Raw genomic sequence first — 15,345 nt, forward strand, 5'->3', positions numbered from 1 at the left:
AGTGTTTCCATGGAGAAATCCTGAAATTAATTTTTCAAATCCTGTAGAATCCCTACCTATGAAAATGTTCATAGGCCAGAAAAAGTTGATAGCAGGGAATGCAAGTCAGCTACTGCCAAATCATTGTCATTTGTATTGTCAGTACTCTGTAACCGTATGAAACAAACACATATACAATATAACTAAATATAACCTTAATAGCTGGAATATTTTGAGGTGTATTTGGAATTTTTCACAGTATTTCAAAATTATTATTTATTTATTCCATAATTTCTGGTGGAACCCTTGATCATGTCCTGCAGGAACCCAGAGTTCTTGTCAGACGTTGGAAGCAAAGCTGGGTCAATGTTTCTTGGATGAGAGACCACCAAGGAAAACTCTGCAGAAGATGGCAATTGTAAACCACCTCTGCTTCTCACTTGCCATGATAGCCCCTTGTTTGGGTCAGCATAAGTCAGCTGCAGCTTGACAGGACCTAAGTATGTATTAATGTTTGTAAACACAATACAAAAGCGAGACATTCCAGTGAGTTATAAGTGATTAGAAACAGTTAAAGGGGTGCAAATTCTAGAATAAGAACACATTGTTTTTCTGCCTCAACTGCTCTACTGAGTATGAAGTTAGATTACTGTCATTTTTAGTGAAGAAGAACTCGAGCAAGAAGGTCTGGAAAAGACTTTTACTAGGGACTGTAGAGGTCTGCTACCATTCAAGAGTACGCAATTCCATCCTCGATCGAGCCACAGTCTGACTCTGTATAAGGAAATCTCATCTATTAAGAAATTAGTTGTCATTGTTTCCACTTAGTCCATCTCTTTACTATACTCACATGTCACATACTTTGGGGCATAAACTCTGTTTCTGTAGAGCTCTTTCCAGCAATGTTGTAGATCTTTCAGGAACCTCAATCTGTTCTAAGATACAACCTCCAATAGAAATTAGTAAAGTCTAAAACACCAGCAATCTGTTCAAGTCATGAATTTCGAAAATGGAACAGTGGGTAGAAATGTAATACATCGTTGCAGCAGATTCAAAGAAATTGGGTGTGGTGACCCTACCATTTCTTTTTAAAAATAATATGAATAATACAATACCATGCCAGATTTGTTTCCATGGGAATTGGGAGAAAAAGCCATTTGTCTAAATCCACCCAATGTGCATTGACTTTTGCAGTTGCTATGCATGAGGAATAAAGTGAAGCTACTTCAGATATACGATGTGTCATTGCTCATTGGGCAATTCTACGATTTGTCCAAGGAGCTACAGCAAAACATTTATTTCTGTGCTGAATCCCTTCAGACAAACTAATTCCTCTTGATATCCGATGCTCAGCAACTATAAAAGTCAATGCTCTTTGAAATGGAGAAGGAGTTTTTGTCTGAATTTAGTTCTAGTCAACAGTCATCCAAATTTCAAACCTCGACATCAATCTGATTTATGATATACTCAAAACTGCTTCCAATGTAAGCTAGACTCTATGCTTCTTTTTCACACATATACACTGCACTTCCCATAGGTACACTACTTGGACAAGAGCCAACTGGGAATTTTAAATGACTCAGATACAAGCCAGGCTGCATGGTCCCTGCAGAGCTACAAGCAAGTGCTGCAAGAGCCACTCAGCTCAAACCTGGTCAGCAGCACCAACAATGTCCATCTGCCAGTGGCCCATCAGAACTTAACCTGTAAGTTAAATGTCCATCCATACCTGTACTTACATGCTTTCAGTTTCCACAAATACAAAATCACATATATAGCAGGAATGGGCCTCTATAAATATTAGTTCCCTTTATGACATATATACAAACGAACACTTTCTTATTACCAGTAGTATACTGATCATTTTATTCTCAAAACGATGCAGTCATTCCTCATATACAGCACCAAGGAGATAACTCTCAATAAACATGGCCAATTCTTTGCCCCCAAGCCAATGTTATGAGTTTTCCTGTTGAAGACTTGGATACTACTTTCCTAATCATATTTGATCTGATACTAGTTTTAGAAAAACTATACAAAGTCCAAATACCAAAGTAAAATTGCCTAAAAGGCCCAAACTAATAACATCCATTGCTCCCTCCCTCAGCTTTTGACCTTCTCCCAAAAGAAGAAAAAAGAAAATCAGTTATGAAAGCATTTTTTTAAAGCCAGGGCTGATTAAACTTACTAACTCCAAAGACAGTCTGACACATGTGAATTCTGGCTTGTGAATACAGGTTTTAGTAAGCAACGCTGTGATGTTTGCGGCAAGAATCTGTGTCAGAGAGCTAAAGTAACACAAAATAAATAATTATGTGACAAAAGCACTTCAGACTACATTTGGGAGGCTGTGTTTTTGAAAGATCCCAACATGAAAAAACTAACATATCAGAGAGAAAGTTTGCCTAGAACATTATATGCTAGTTTTATATGTGCAGTCTTTAAAATATATTTTATATAATAATAACAATAACAATAACATTTGATTTATATACCGCCCTTCCGGACAACTTAACACCCACAAAGTATGTTATTATTATCCCCCCAAAACAAACACCCTGTGAGGTGGGTGGGGCTGAGAGAGCTCCTAGAAGCTGTGACTGACCCAAGGTCACCCAGCTGGCTTCAAGTGGAGGGAATCAGACTGGGTTCTCCCGCAATCTTAACCGCTACACCAAAAAGGCTCTCATAAGTCGTAAGACCCAGTCTGCAGTATCAGGAAGAGTTTCAGATTAGGATCTGTTTAAGGTAGGTAGATGTATTAGTCTGCATTAGAACAGAAGGATTTGAACCCAACTGCATCTTAAAGACCAACAAGATTTTCAGGGTATAAGCTTTCAAGAGTCAAAGCTCGCTTCGAATCTGGACTCCCACCCACCCCCTTTGTTGTTTTCTCCAGTGTTGAAATGTAGGTTGTAAGCTACACGGAGCAGAATTATTTACTCAGGTTTCTCTGTAAAGTGCTATGTACATTTATGATACTAAACAGTAAATGAATCTATGCTTTAGTTACCCAGGTACAACATGGGAAAATCAGAGATATGCATGGAGTTCAAATACTCACAGTGACGCTCTAAGAAACTACAAAGAGGATGGCTAGATAGGAACAAAAGCCTAACAGATCAGACCTTTATAAGAATGTTAGGGGACTTTTGTATATACTACACACATACAATTCAGCAGAATTAATTGAGTAAGACTACGTAGCTGAATATATATATATAAAAACACGTAACGTCCTGATGTAGCAGAATTGTAAGTGAACACTGAATAGTGCTTCTGAAGCAATGTCAACCCTGCACATTCAGACAAAGGATGACTACAAAATCTGGCTTATTTCCATTAGGGCTTCATCACACGCACACGCACACACAGAAAGGGTTGGGTTTTTTTTGGTTGGGGGGGGGGTTGTACTGAACAAGTCATTTGCTAAATTGGCACTGCAAATGACACAGTGAAGTTTACAGATCCCAAAGACTGGTTGACAAAACTCTCCTCAGAAAGTTACAACTGAACTTGTTGCAATGTTTGGATACTTGAGGCATACTGAGCCAAGGTGTGACAAATATCAAAAGGTACCCAGTTAACTGGTTGCCTCAGGAAAGCCACTTCAATTTTAATTCTCCAAACCAAGCTTTACAACAGCTCAAAAATACCATCCCGTCTTTTAAAAAAAACAAAACCCTCTGCAATCGTTTTTGAAAGTTTGTATTAAGAATGGGATTTCTTTTCTGCCATTGAGCAGTTTCAAATATTATCCAGATGTATAAGGAATGTCCCATCAAGATTACCCTTCTTTTAAAAATATCCTAATGACAGCTATAATGCACCTATCTTTGCAATGGTTAGGGCTGCCAACTTAACTTCTATGGTGGGCAATCTCCCACCACTTTGGCCCCACTGCCACTTATTTGAGAGGGAAAATGGGGAGAAGGAGATGTCGTTGATGTCACTTCTGGCTAAAAATGACATCACTGATCCTCTAGAATTTCTCCAATCTCTAGTGAAATCCTAGACTGCCAATGTTGTCACTTCCAGATTTTAGCCAGAAGTGTCACTGATGTGTCAATGACATCTTTTCTTCCCCATGCCTCACTCCCCAAAGTCCCTTGCAGGTTCCAGGCATGTGCCTGACAACCACAGCAACAGTGCAGATTATCTTTCTCCAGAGGTATTCAGAGAAGCTCCATACACTACCTGTATTTTTCCTGAAAGGGCTTCAGTATCTCACCCCTCAGTTTAATGTTCAGGAATGTACTATTATAAAGGGAACAGGACTAAGCCAAGATGTCTATTTCACCATTTGTTGTATGTACTGGCCTGTTGTATGTATCACACAAGTGGAAACAAAAAAAGGATTTACCACAGTTCTGCTTAAATATCTTGAGCAACACCTAAGACTTTTCTCCCTACATATTACAGTGCCCAGAAACTGGTTACAAAAGATCTTGTGCAAACAAAAACATGATTGGGGATACAATGAGTTGGGCTTGGTGCAAGTGACTATGCCGTCTTTTTCACATGTTTCTGCTTGTACAAGAGCTCTACTGCAGGCAGAGTTTTCTAATGGCAGAAGATAATCATAAGACTGTCATGTGGAAAAAGAGAGTGAGCAAAATGACTCCTATTTTTTACGAGAAAAAAAATATTTTTTTTTTTAAAATGAACAAGTAACTAAAGCATTATCACTGTGCTCATCAAACTTTACTGTGGTTGGCACGCTGGTCAATTAAAAACTGAAAGTCCAACTGACCACCCAGATTTTGACTATGATCAATACTCCATGAAACCAAGAATGCCACTTTCATTATTGTATCATTAGCTAGCAAAGGCAGGAGTGAGTACTGTCAGGCTCCTAGTCCTAAAACAGCAAGGGGCAAATCTAGCAGCATAGCAAAGCTGCTCATCACCTACTACAAGGATGAGTATCTCCAAACAGGAAGAACTGGCCTGCTGTCTACTTGACATAATAACCGACTAAAAATTGGTTTTACTTCTGTTTTGTTTGGTTTATTACTTTTGAAGCTGTGGGATGATGCTGGTATTCTAAGATAAAAACAAAGAGAAGAATGGTTCGTATATACAGAAATGCAACATTGCTCAGAGTGATAATTCATTACCATTTCAAAGTTAATTTCATTATTTTTCAACAATGGTTAAGTAGCTTTTAAAATTAGCTTAATTAGCCTACCTGTTGACATTAAAGCACTTATTATTCTAATAAAAATACACAACCAACATCTGACCGGTCAAATTGATCAAATATTTTTTGCTAGTCAAACAGACAACCCTATCAGAGGCCAAATAAGTCTGTTAGCCTGGTTGGCCAATGTGGAGTGAGGGGGAAAAAGAGACTCTTATTTTTAACAAAAATAGGCTGTTAATGCAGTATGGGAACAGTAAGAGGGTTTTTTTTTTTTAATATTCATTCAACAGGTATTCCCTACCATGATTATAGGCTACAGAAAAACTCATTACAAAGAAGACATTGATTGGAAAAGTTAAATGCAGTTAAACAAGCACTGTGCATGCAGTAAATCTAATTTTACTGCAGAAGAATAGACAGTATCTCTGTAACCCAATCTGTCACTATACAAGCACAAGGAGCTGTAACCAGCAGGAAAAGCACTGTGTACTAGCACTAAATTGGAATGTTAAAACAAGGCAAGGTGAGAAATGGAAATGTAAGGCAGATGTTGCAATCATCACAACTCATTTCCTATATATTTCAATTGAACTTTGTTTCCAAGTAAGTGATGTTTGGAATGCAACCTTACGCATTCCAACAAAGTATATAATGAGCATGTCTACATAAAGACAAATCGTTGGTAAGAATATGTAACTGAGAACCCTTCTTTTACTAGAAATAATGCAGTAAATTTATTTTATTCTGTATAAGAAATGTTGCCTCGGAAACCTCTAGTAAACTACTGCCAGCTTTTGAAAATAGTAAGTCTGTACTGGGTAAGTAGAGCACTTTCAACTTGGTGGTAATGCAGATAAATTATTTGCTGAATATTTTTCAGAAGTAGAGGCAGGGAGTTGCACAACTGAAGACAGCGGCTCAAAAGTTTAATTACTAAGTGGCCACCTCAGTGTTTTTCCACCTCCAGATCATCATTCAGACCTGTCACTGTGGTCGGCAGGCAGAAGTCAGAGCTGTCTGGTAGCTTGTTAAATAAATGACTTCAGTCCACTTCCTAATGAACAGGTTTCTGCTGGAGAAACCACTACTCTTCTTCCTTCTTACATTCTGCACATAAAGAATCCCATGGTTTGTTTTTCTTTGTCGCCAATGGTGTGACAAAGGCTAGCTAAACAGGCTTTAAAGATCACTGTACTTTAAAGTGCAAAACGTACATAGAAAGGTATTTATTTACTTCATTTATACCTTACCTTTTCCCCTCAATGGGTATAAAGAGGCATACATCATTCTTCTCTCTGGTGTGGTAGCTAGAGTGATGAAGCAGGATCTGGGAGACTCAAGTTTGATTCCCTGCTCTGCCATGGAAGCTTGCTGGGTGACCTTAGGCCAGTCACATGATCTCAGCTTAACCTATTCACGGGGTTGTTGAGAGGGAAAAAATGGAGGAAAGAAGAATGATCTAAGCCACTCTGGGTCCCCACTGGGGAGAAAGGTGAGGAAGAAATGAAATAATAAATCATTTTTATCCCGACAACAATGTTGTAATGTAAGTTAGCCTGAAAGAATGTGACTGACCCAAGGTTACCCACTGCAATCCCATGTCAAAGTGGAGGTTCAAACTTGGCTCTCCCAGATCCTAGTGCAATACTCTATAACCATTACAGAAACTGTCTATCAGGTAGCTGATTTCCTTTTAACTATTACAGCCCATTTTTGCCTACATGCTTCAATGCAAATTCCACAAAAGCTCCCCTTTCCACATCCCAACGCTTATTTCCTTTGTTAGTTTCTAGTTTACAATTGTTTATTATAAACCACTATGTATATTGCAATGTGCAAGGGATTTTGTGACAATAGAGGCATCTGACAGTGAGTGTTAAGTCACCCTAATGTAAGCCAGTTTGGTGTAGTGATTAAGAGTGCAAGACTCTAATCTGGAGAACCGGGTCTGATTCCCCAATCCTTCACTTGAAGCCAGCTGGGGACCTTGGGTCAGTCACAGCTTCTAGGAGTTCTTTCAGTCCCACCCACCTCACAGGGTGACTGTTGTTGTGGGGATAATAATGGTGTACTTTATAAACCGCTCTGAGTGGGTGTTAAATCATCCTGAAGGGTGGTATATAAATTGAATGTTGTTGTTGTTCTTGTTAACTAGGAGATTGTTCCAGTGCTCCTGTCACTGGCTGAGCAAAGGTGCCTGGTTGTTTGGCTTCTCAGGTTCAAGAAAGGAGGGCGAAGAGAAGGGAAAACCACAGATCTAAGGAATCGGGATCCAAAGAAACTAAAGCAAACATGGGAATATGGGAAAGGGAGATGTTTTAAAGAACCAGGGAGAAAGAAGAGTCTTAGGGGAGAAGGGAAACTGGGAATAACCAAAGACATCATTCACTGCAGGCCTCTTGTAGAGGCCGTAATGGTAATGTAATGGTTTATTGTTCCCTTTGTAATTATTTCACTGCTTTTAGTTTCTTTTGATGGTTTTATGGGCAGCTGGTTTATAGATTGTGAGCTGCCCCAAATGATAGGAAGCCACAGGTTGTGGTACCGCCCAGAATTATTTTTGGATAGAAAGAGAAATCCTGGGATGTCCTTGGGAGTGGCAAATATCCTCTTCCTGAAACATCTCAAAAAATAACTACTCCTGCAGTCTTCTTTGGACCAAGCTTCCTCTGTCCCCTGCTCCTGAGAATATTTTCCTGCCAACATAGATACTGATGACAGCTTCCCAGAAACTCCTTCAGCTCTAGTTAGCCTGCTTTTGGCAGCAGGCCGGGTTGCAGAAAACATACCAGCCTTACTGAAATGAACCACTCAGAAAATGAGTGCTGCCTCTTTAAGTGAGGACCAATCTCCTTCAAGAAACTGAAGCAAAGGACACACACCATTCTACAGGAGTACAATTGCTCTTAGCCAATTTCAAATCAACGCTGAAATGACATTCTGAATTAACTACTTAGCACTGGAGCAAAAAAACTACATGCTTTTTGTAGCTCAGTGGTTTAAAACACACAGTCAGAAATAGTTATTGGGTCTGTAAGTTAAAGGCAGGGAGAGGGCTATAACTTTTCCTTCTTGTACCATTTCCCCACCAAAAATAGTAACACCCAACCTTTTTTTACATTCACTGAGAAAAAAACCTTTCCAAGTAGGGGTAAATAAAGTAAGGGAATGGCAATCTTTGATGACAAAATAGCACGAGCGGGGAAAAAAATTAAGTAGTCTCTCTCCCCCTGTCATGTTGTTCCCCTTTAAAACATATCCCCAGAACCTGATTTCTTTTAAAAAAAATGAGGAAAAACTGTAGCAGTGTGATGTTTCTGTGTTAATTTTGCCTCGAGCTTCCATAGGCCCTAATACTTGACTACTGATACGTTTACACTACTGCCTCCTGGCAAACCCCGGTCACACACACACCTCTGGGAAATGGCTCATTTTTGAGCTCCAGTCACAACAGAAGAGACAGCTTATTTGACTAGTCCTCCTTTCCAAGACAGCCCAATTAAGGGAGAAACGAAGAATACTTCTTTATCCTTTAGTCTTTCTTCTGTAAAGAGACTCAAAGTGGCTCATAAAAACCAAGAGTGTAAGAAGAAATCATATATGTTTACATTTTTGCAACAGACGATCAGACAATAAGCAGAATAAAAACCCAGTTAACCAATCATTACTCATACCAAAAGCCCATCTAAGAAAGCCTCATCTTCTTCTGAAAACCCATGCAATTTTTTCTCTCAAAAAATTTCCATTCCTGTCAGTGCAGGCAACACATGACTACACTGTGTAATCTGCCTTGAGTCTCAGTAAGAAAGGCAGACTATAAACAAACAAGGCTGACTTACTGTTGGGGCCCAACATAGTTTTCATCCTGTTTCCCACCAAATCTGAAGTGAAACATTTTCTAAGAGTGAAGGTTCCTTTTATTTGAGATAGAATATTCTGACCCTTGGGTTCTCCTTCTCCTATAATCCCTATAAACAGAGTATTAGATAATTCCTTCCATCCCAAGGAAAAGGAGTGACCACTTTAATCAGAACAGAGGTTTGCAGTTTTCTATAGTGTGCCATTGTGCATTGCAGTCAACAGAACTTAACCCAAACATCGAAATGACTAAGGGCAAGGCAGAGAGCCACCCTCATCTCAGTAGAAAACACTTAACAATGACTATGACAGAGGAAAGTTTAAAAAGATGTAAGACAAGAGGACTCAAGATCCCACATAAGCAACTAGAATCCCTTAAGACAAGAGGGGTTACAGGATGTCCTCCTCTACCTCAAATAGAAGGACCCTTTATAGTAGGTCCAATGTTCTTTCTCATTTGAGGAGAAGAGGATATCTAGATATTTGAGATGTTACAAAGCTTTCTCCCAAGTTCGGTGGGCAGCCCTCTGTTCATCTTATACTACCTGTTGAAAGACCCACCACCCACAGGCCACATCAGCCTCTGCAAAAGAGTCTATTTTGTAATAATATATAAAGGTAGTTTTAAGTGCCCAAGTGGCTGCTCTACAGATCTCCAGAACAGATAAGTCGAAGTGAAAGGCAGTCTTGGCTGAATGGGTTCTACTCTGGAGATTTATGCCCCTGAGAAGAATAGGCCAAGATGATACATGCTTTAAGTCACCTGCTGAGAGATGCTTCAGACACCTTTCTGCTCTTAGCTACGGGGTGGTAAGCTACAAAAAAGCATCTGTAAGCTGAATGTAGATACGTAAGACTCTAGGCACACCCCCATTATATCAGTTCTCCTCCTTACGGAGTGATGGATTAGGGCAAAAGGACAGAAGGTACAGAGCCACCCCCATCTCAGGTACAGACCTGTGGAAGGCAGAATTCACCTTTGGGATGAATGATGGGTCCAGCTGGAGGACCACATCCACATGCACAGAATACCCCACTTGGAGCAGAAAAACCAAGGAAAACAGCTTGAGGGGGAATGCAGGAGCCCTTTCTTCTGCCATAATGGCCACCTGAATGCACTTGAGACCTCCTTAATTTTTAAAAAGCCATTCCCTGCAGCAGCTGTGTGGTTGTAGAGAACCCTAATTGGGTGAGGAGAACCCAGACCAACTACATTAACATGCAGTTTGGCTCTCATTCCTCCCCTCTCCGTTCTCATGCAGAGATCAGAAATTCAGGACTCTGGTTACTTGGGTGGAGGGACTAATTCTGGTCAATTCTCTACACAAAAAGGGAACAGACACACAAGTTCTGCAACAGGCTGGGTACATGCACAATTTTACTTGTTCAGTTAAGAAACATCTGAACACAACCCTCCATAGCAACATTTTTAAAAAGGAAAATGTAACTTTTGTTACAGAATATTGTATAACAAAAACAATTTTCCTGCTAATTTTAGCTTGGAATCCACCAAATATATTAAGATGATATAAAATTTTAATTATGTACAACTAAAATTTCATATTCCATATGTCTGCCTCTAGTAGACAAAAGTGGTGCCAAAGCAGGTCATGTACAACATTTTAAGGAATGAGATCTAAACTGCAATTACAACATTATAAATTTCTGCACTGATATCAGTTCTCAAATCTCTTTATCTGAATCTCTGTAGGGATATGGTTTAATGGGATTTAAGCCACAGTTGGAAGAACCTTTTAGTTGATGAGTAATGCAGGGAAATCAAGTAACCATCACAAAGCCAAAACCCATTATACAGCAGTAACAAAGACACATTGTTTAAATGGGCAGGGGGAAGTAAAGTAGCCTCCAGACAGATGATGTGGCCCTAATGACTTTAAAGTGCAGAAACTAGCAGCAAAAGGAGAGACACTAAGTTAATAAAGAGGCTAAGCAGTGTACAAAGAACAATATCCATTAACTCAGACTAATACCAACAGCCTGCTGTAACTGTTTCTTTAAGCAGCTGTGTGCAAGGACCATTTGACAAAGTCTAACAAAACTTCTCCAACCTTAGCACTGAAAGGAGCATTCCCAGCAGAGCCCTGAAACATGAATGCTATTGCCATGTTATAATGGAACACTAGAACTGCATAATGCTCCATCAGAAATAAAACTAAGGGGCAAAATCACTGCATGACTGGCTCTGTCACAAAAATATGCTATAGGCTGAATGGTGGATTCATTTTCTCTTCAGACAATGGTTCTAGTTAACACTGATGGTAGTTTTCTATCTGCCCCTTTCCCCACATCATTTGTTTTGTATATATGTACATGAGAAATGAAGAAATTAAATAGCATATGAATCTCTAGTTGAAACATGGAGCAACAAGTTTCACCAGGTTATCACACACACATCAACTTTCAACCATCTTTTAAACTCACAAATGTAAACCTGTTTGTTAGTGTAGCAGAGGCTGAGGCCTCTCTATTTAACAGGGAAACATTTTTCAGCAGTGAGTGAAGATCCTAGCCATGTCGAGGCCATTATCCCATGGCCTTATAATCAGTTCATCACTCTACTGGGCACTTGCACTTCATTCAGCTACATAATAATTCCCTCTTGTCCCACAGAAATTTTTCCTGAGCATATTGATTCTATAGTTATGTTGGTGGTTTTGAAAAAGATGTCTTGCACTGGTAAAAATGTCATGAATGGGCAAAATCAGGATTTTTTATAAAAGCAAGCTTATCACCAAATGTCAAAAAGCCCAACCACACATGGTTATGAGTGTTAGTTTTCTCTTGCAATTGTGCAGTTATAATTTTGCAACATGGGTTTCTTCAACAAAGATAAAGTGAATTGCAGCAGAAGTTGAATCAACTTTGCCATCAAGTTAAATTACAGAGGGAGTACCATTCCAATTGTACAGTTCAATCCTTTACTTGGTTTAATCCTTTATTTGGTTCAGTCAAAAACCCAAGTTGAATATCTGAAGCAAAACTATCTCCATGGTTGCAGGACAAGTTTGCCTTAAGAAAGCCATCGTGCTTTAGGCAATCTTAAAGCCAGAACAATTTTGTCAACCCCAGAGGGAAAAAGGAGACTGTTGCCAATTTTCTTAATCAAATAACTGTGCATATAGTAATTTTTAAAGTGAGAAGAAAAAGAGTTTAACCACATTTATTAGGAAATGTTTGGATGCTAGACAAATTTGAACTATATAGTTTGCCAGCTGAGAATTCACCTAATGAAGATAAAGAAGCAAGCCCAGGAAAGAGGCTGAGTAAAATGGCAAAAAGGAGCCCAATGCCCAGCCAAGACTGTACAGGATAGCAGGTAGATCTACATGCAGATTACCACTATTCCTTTTTCAGTGTTTACCACATACAGACAGTTGCTTTCAGTACAATTAAGTAACATTTAAAAGGAACCCTTGCCTGCTCCAAGCACTCATCCATTTATATCCTGGGTTCTTCATGACTTTTCCTCAAGAATATGGTTGTCTGCACCAATGAACTATGGCCTGTTATTAGGTACTGACTGCCCTACAATCCAGTGGCAATCCACTATTTTTCTTTCTTTTTAAAAATTTCTCATGCCTCTGCGTTTTAACACTGACTTATGTGTTACAAGAATTATTCTCAGGGCTAATTTTAATTTTTTCTATACAGAATTTAAGAAAAAAGCTTGCATTGTGGATTACATAGTGTGAGATTAGCACAGTCAGTATCAAGGGCATTTCAATAAATGGCATTCTTTATAGAAATGCCCTTGATACTGACTGTGCTAATCTCACACTATGTAATCTGCCTTGTATCTCTGTGAGAAAGGTGGACTATAAAGTACATACATTCATACATTTTCAAGTGACTACACTAACAGGACAATCATAGCCCTTTATGTTTTACAAATCACGTTTGTTTTTGAATGGAGATTAATTTCTGTGCATGAAAAAGCAAGGCATTAAGTGGTCCTGAGGAAGAAAAATATAATGTCTGAATTGTGATGCAAATATTTTTCAATTCATCAATATACAAGTTTGAACTTTAGCTGCTAGATGTATTTATTTCTTTGTGTATGCACCTGGAGTAAAAAGGACACCTCAACTACTATCCACTACATTAACTTTTGTGGGTATAACACATCAAAAACATGGTCCCTCCTTTTTCCCGCATGCCTTTGTATGTTATTGTTTTACTATAGCAGCATATGGATAGGTGTGAACAGGTTTTTTTATTGTTTTATGAATGCGCATAATGACAAATATTTAATACCCAGATTTAAGAGTATTTAGCACACACACAATCAGCAGGGAAGAGAGGCTGAGTAAACATTATAGTTAAATATTAGAGACCTCAGGTGTCTGTAAAAAAGAGCAAAACTAGTAATATCACTGACTGGTTTTATAAACATATGGCCACAAAATAAATTCAAGGAAAAAAACCAGACACTGGCCAGAGTGACATAATGTCCACCTAACTCAATGTCCTCTGACAAGAAGCCACATTACCTAGGTGTACAAGAGCACAGGGCAAGGCTGGAGAACTCTACTCCTCTTTTGTTCACTTTGAGCAATGTAAAGTTCAGTGACATCCTGAGCACGAGGGTTCCATGTCCTGTTTGTCCCCTTTGGCTAAAGCCTAGAGCCAGGGTGGCACACAAGAGAAGACCCCTGCATAAATGTGTAATAGTAGGCCTGCCAATGCTACCCTTGGGAAAGATTAACATTGACAAGATGAACATTACCAAGTAGAGAAGTATGAAAAAGGCAACTACCTGTTCTAGGGAGGGAAGAACCAGAGGTTACATTTTACTATATGTTCTGCCTATACAGTACGTCCACAAATTCAGGGGGAGAAGGAAATAGTGGGGCGCGGGCAGGGGGAGTCCATGATCACTACTTTCTATAGGGAAGGAGCATAGCAGATTTCACAAATAAGCAGATGAGCTTCTCCTCCCCCCCACCCACCATGATAAATTTTGGCTTGAAGACGGCAATCCGGGAGAACACGAGAAAGACTGAAATACGAGTGAGCGCTTAAGTATCAAGGGTTTTATGGACAGGCTTTTATGCAGGTAAAGGGGCTCAGACTGAGGGTCAGCGCGCAGCGCAACGTTTAAGTTCTCCCGAAGGGTCCCCTCTTAATCCGCCAAGCAGGAGGGGGGTATTCTAGGATCCCCGGAGGACTGATTCAGATCTCCACCGACGGTTGGGGACTGCCTACCCCTAACTCCGGTCAGGCGCAGTGCGCCAGGCGGGCGCGCTCCTCTCCTCCTTTCCTTCACAGGCTCCGAGCGAGCGCCTTCCTTACCTTTGTGCCCGCCGAAGGCCCCGTACCAGGAGAGCGAGAAGAGTGCGCAGAGGCAACCGAGGAGCAGCGTGAGGAAGGTGCCATTGCGGAGCCTCATGTCCTTCGTCTCCTCGGCGATGGCTGCGGCTGAGGAGGCCGCATGTCCCGGGCGCTGCGCGGCGGCCTCAGCCTCCCGGGCCCCGGCGAGCAGCGGAGGCGGCGGCAGGGGCTGCCAGTGCCCAGGCGGGCGGGAGGGACTCGCCGCCGCCCCCGCCTCCTCCTCCTTCTTCTGCGCCTCCGCCCGCTGCCCTCATGCACTGGCCGCGCCCCACCGGGCCGCCAGTTCCAGCGGGCAGCGCGAGCTGCTCCCACCGCCGGTCGCCTTTCCGCGGGCCTGAAACAGAGGGGGCTGCTTTGCTGCTGAGGAAGGGAAGGGGCGGAGATGGCACCACGGTGTTAAAGGAGCCGTGCGCGCGCTTCCAGCCGCTCGGCTTGCCCGTCTAGAACTGCCGGCAGTGTGCAAGGACGTGCATGGCGACAGACACGTGCAAGAGGACGCGGGCACGCAGCAGGCGTGTGTAAGGGGGCGAGAGGGTGAGGGAGAAAGGCAGCCGCTTGCTGGCAACGTGTGCCGGGAAAATATCTGGCCAAAGGAGCCGCAGCGGTTGTGGCGCCTGTGGAGTACAAGCCCCGAATTCCTGCAAGCAGAATCTTCTCATAAGACGGACGATAACAGAGAGGGGAAAGCCTGAGGCCCTGTTCACACGATCTTCAGCCCCGTAGTGATGACCCCCTCCCCGCAGCCTTTTAAAATATGCATCCCGCACCACCATAAGCAGGGTTTTACTGCCAATCCTGGATCACGCGTGCACATTCCTCACGTGATAACTAGCACTGCCTGGGTGAATGGAACATCCCATGTATACAGCGCTACAAAAAGAAGTTTGGTATGACGTTAAATGCAATACTTTCGAAAAGACTCCACACCTCCACTTTCCAGTCATCAGCGGTAGACGAATTAAAACAATGTATGCATGACAGGACCCTATCACCAGTGACCTTCTAAGAGT

The 15,345-nt window shown here is 41.1% G+C and overlaps 1 protein-coding gene across 3 annotated transcripts in view; it reads right to left on the reverse strand.

The window, feature by feature from the left end:
- The window catches only part of MGAT4B (alpha-1,3-mannosyl-glycoprotein 4-beta-N-acetylglucosaminyltransferase B), a 119,118-nt gene extending 104,081 nt beyond the window's left edge, over positions 1–15,037 (reverse strand). Inside the window, exon 1 of one of the 3 annotated variants that reach the window (XR_008596821.1) lies at positions 14,297–15,037. Coding sequence is in view for 2 of the 3 variants with exons in the window: in XM_054976064.1 (XP_054832039.1) it covers positions 14,297–14,393 (97 nt within the window). In the remaining variant the exon portion in view is untranslated. The remainder of the gene's footprint in view (positions 1–14,296) is intronic. The other 2 variants (XM_054976064.1, XM_054976063.1) reach the window with 2 other exon arrangements.
- Between the last annotated feature and the right edge of the window lie 308 nt (positions 15,038–15,345).

This window comes from Eublepharis macularius, chromosome 4, assembly GCF_028583425.1.
Source record: "Eublepharis macularius isolate TG4126 chromosome 4, MPM_Emac_v1.0, whole genome shotgun sequence".
In the NCBI taxonomy this organism is placed as follows: Eukaryota; Metazoa; Chordata; class Lepidosauria; order Squamata; family Eublepharidae; genus Eublepharis; species Eublepharis macularius.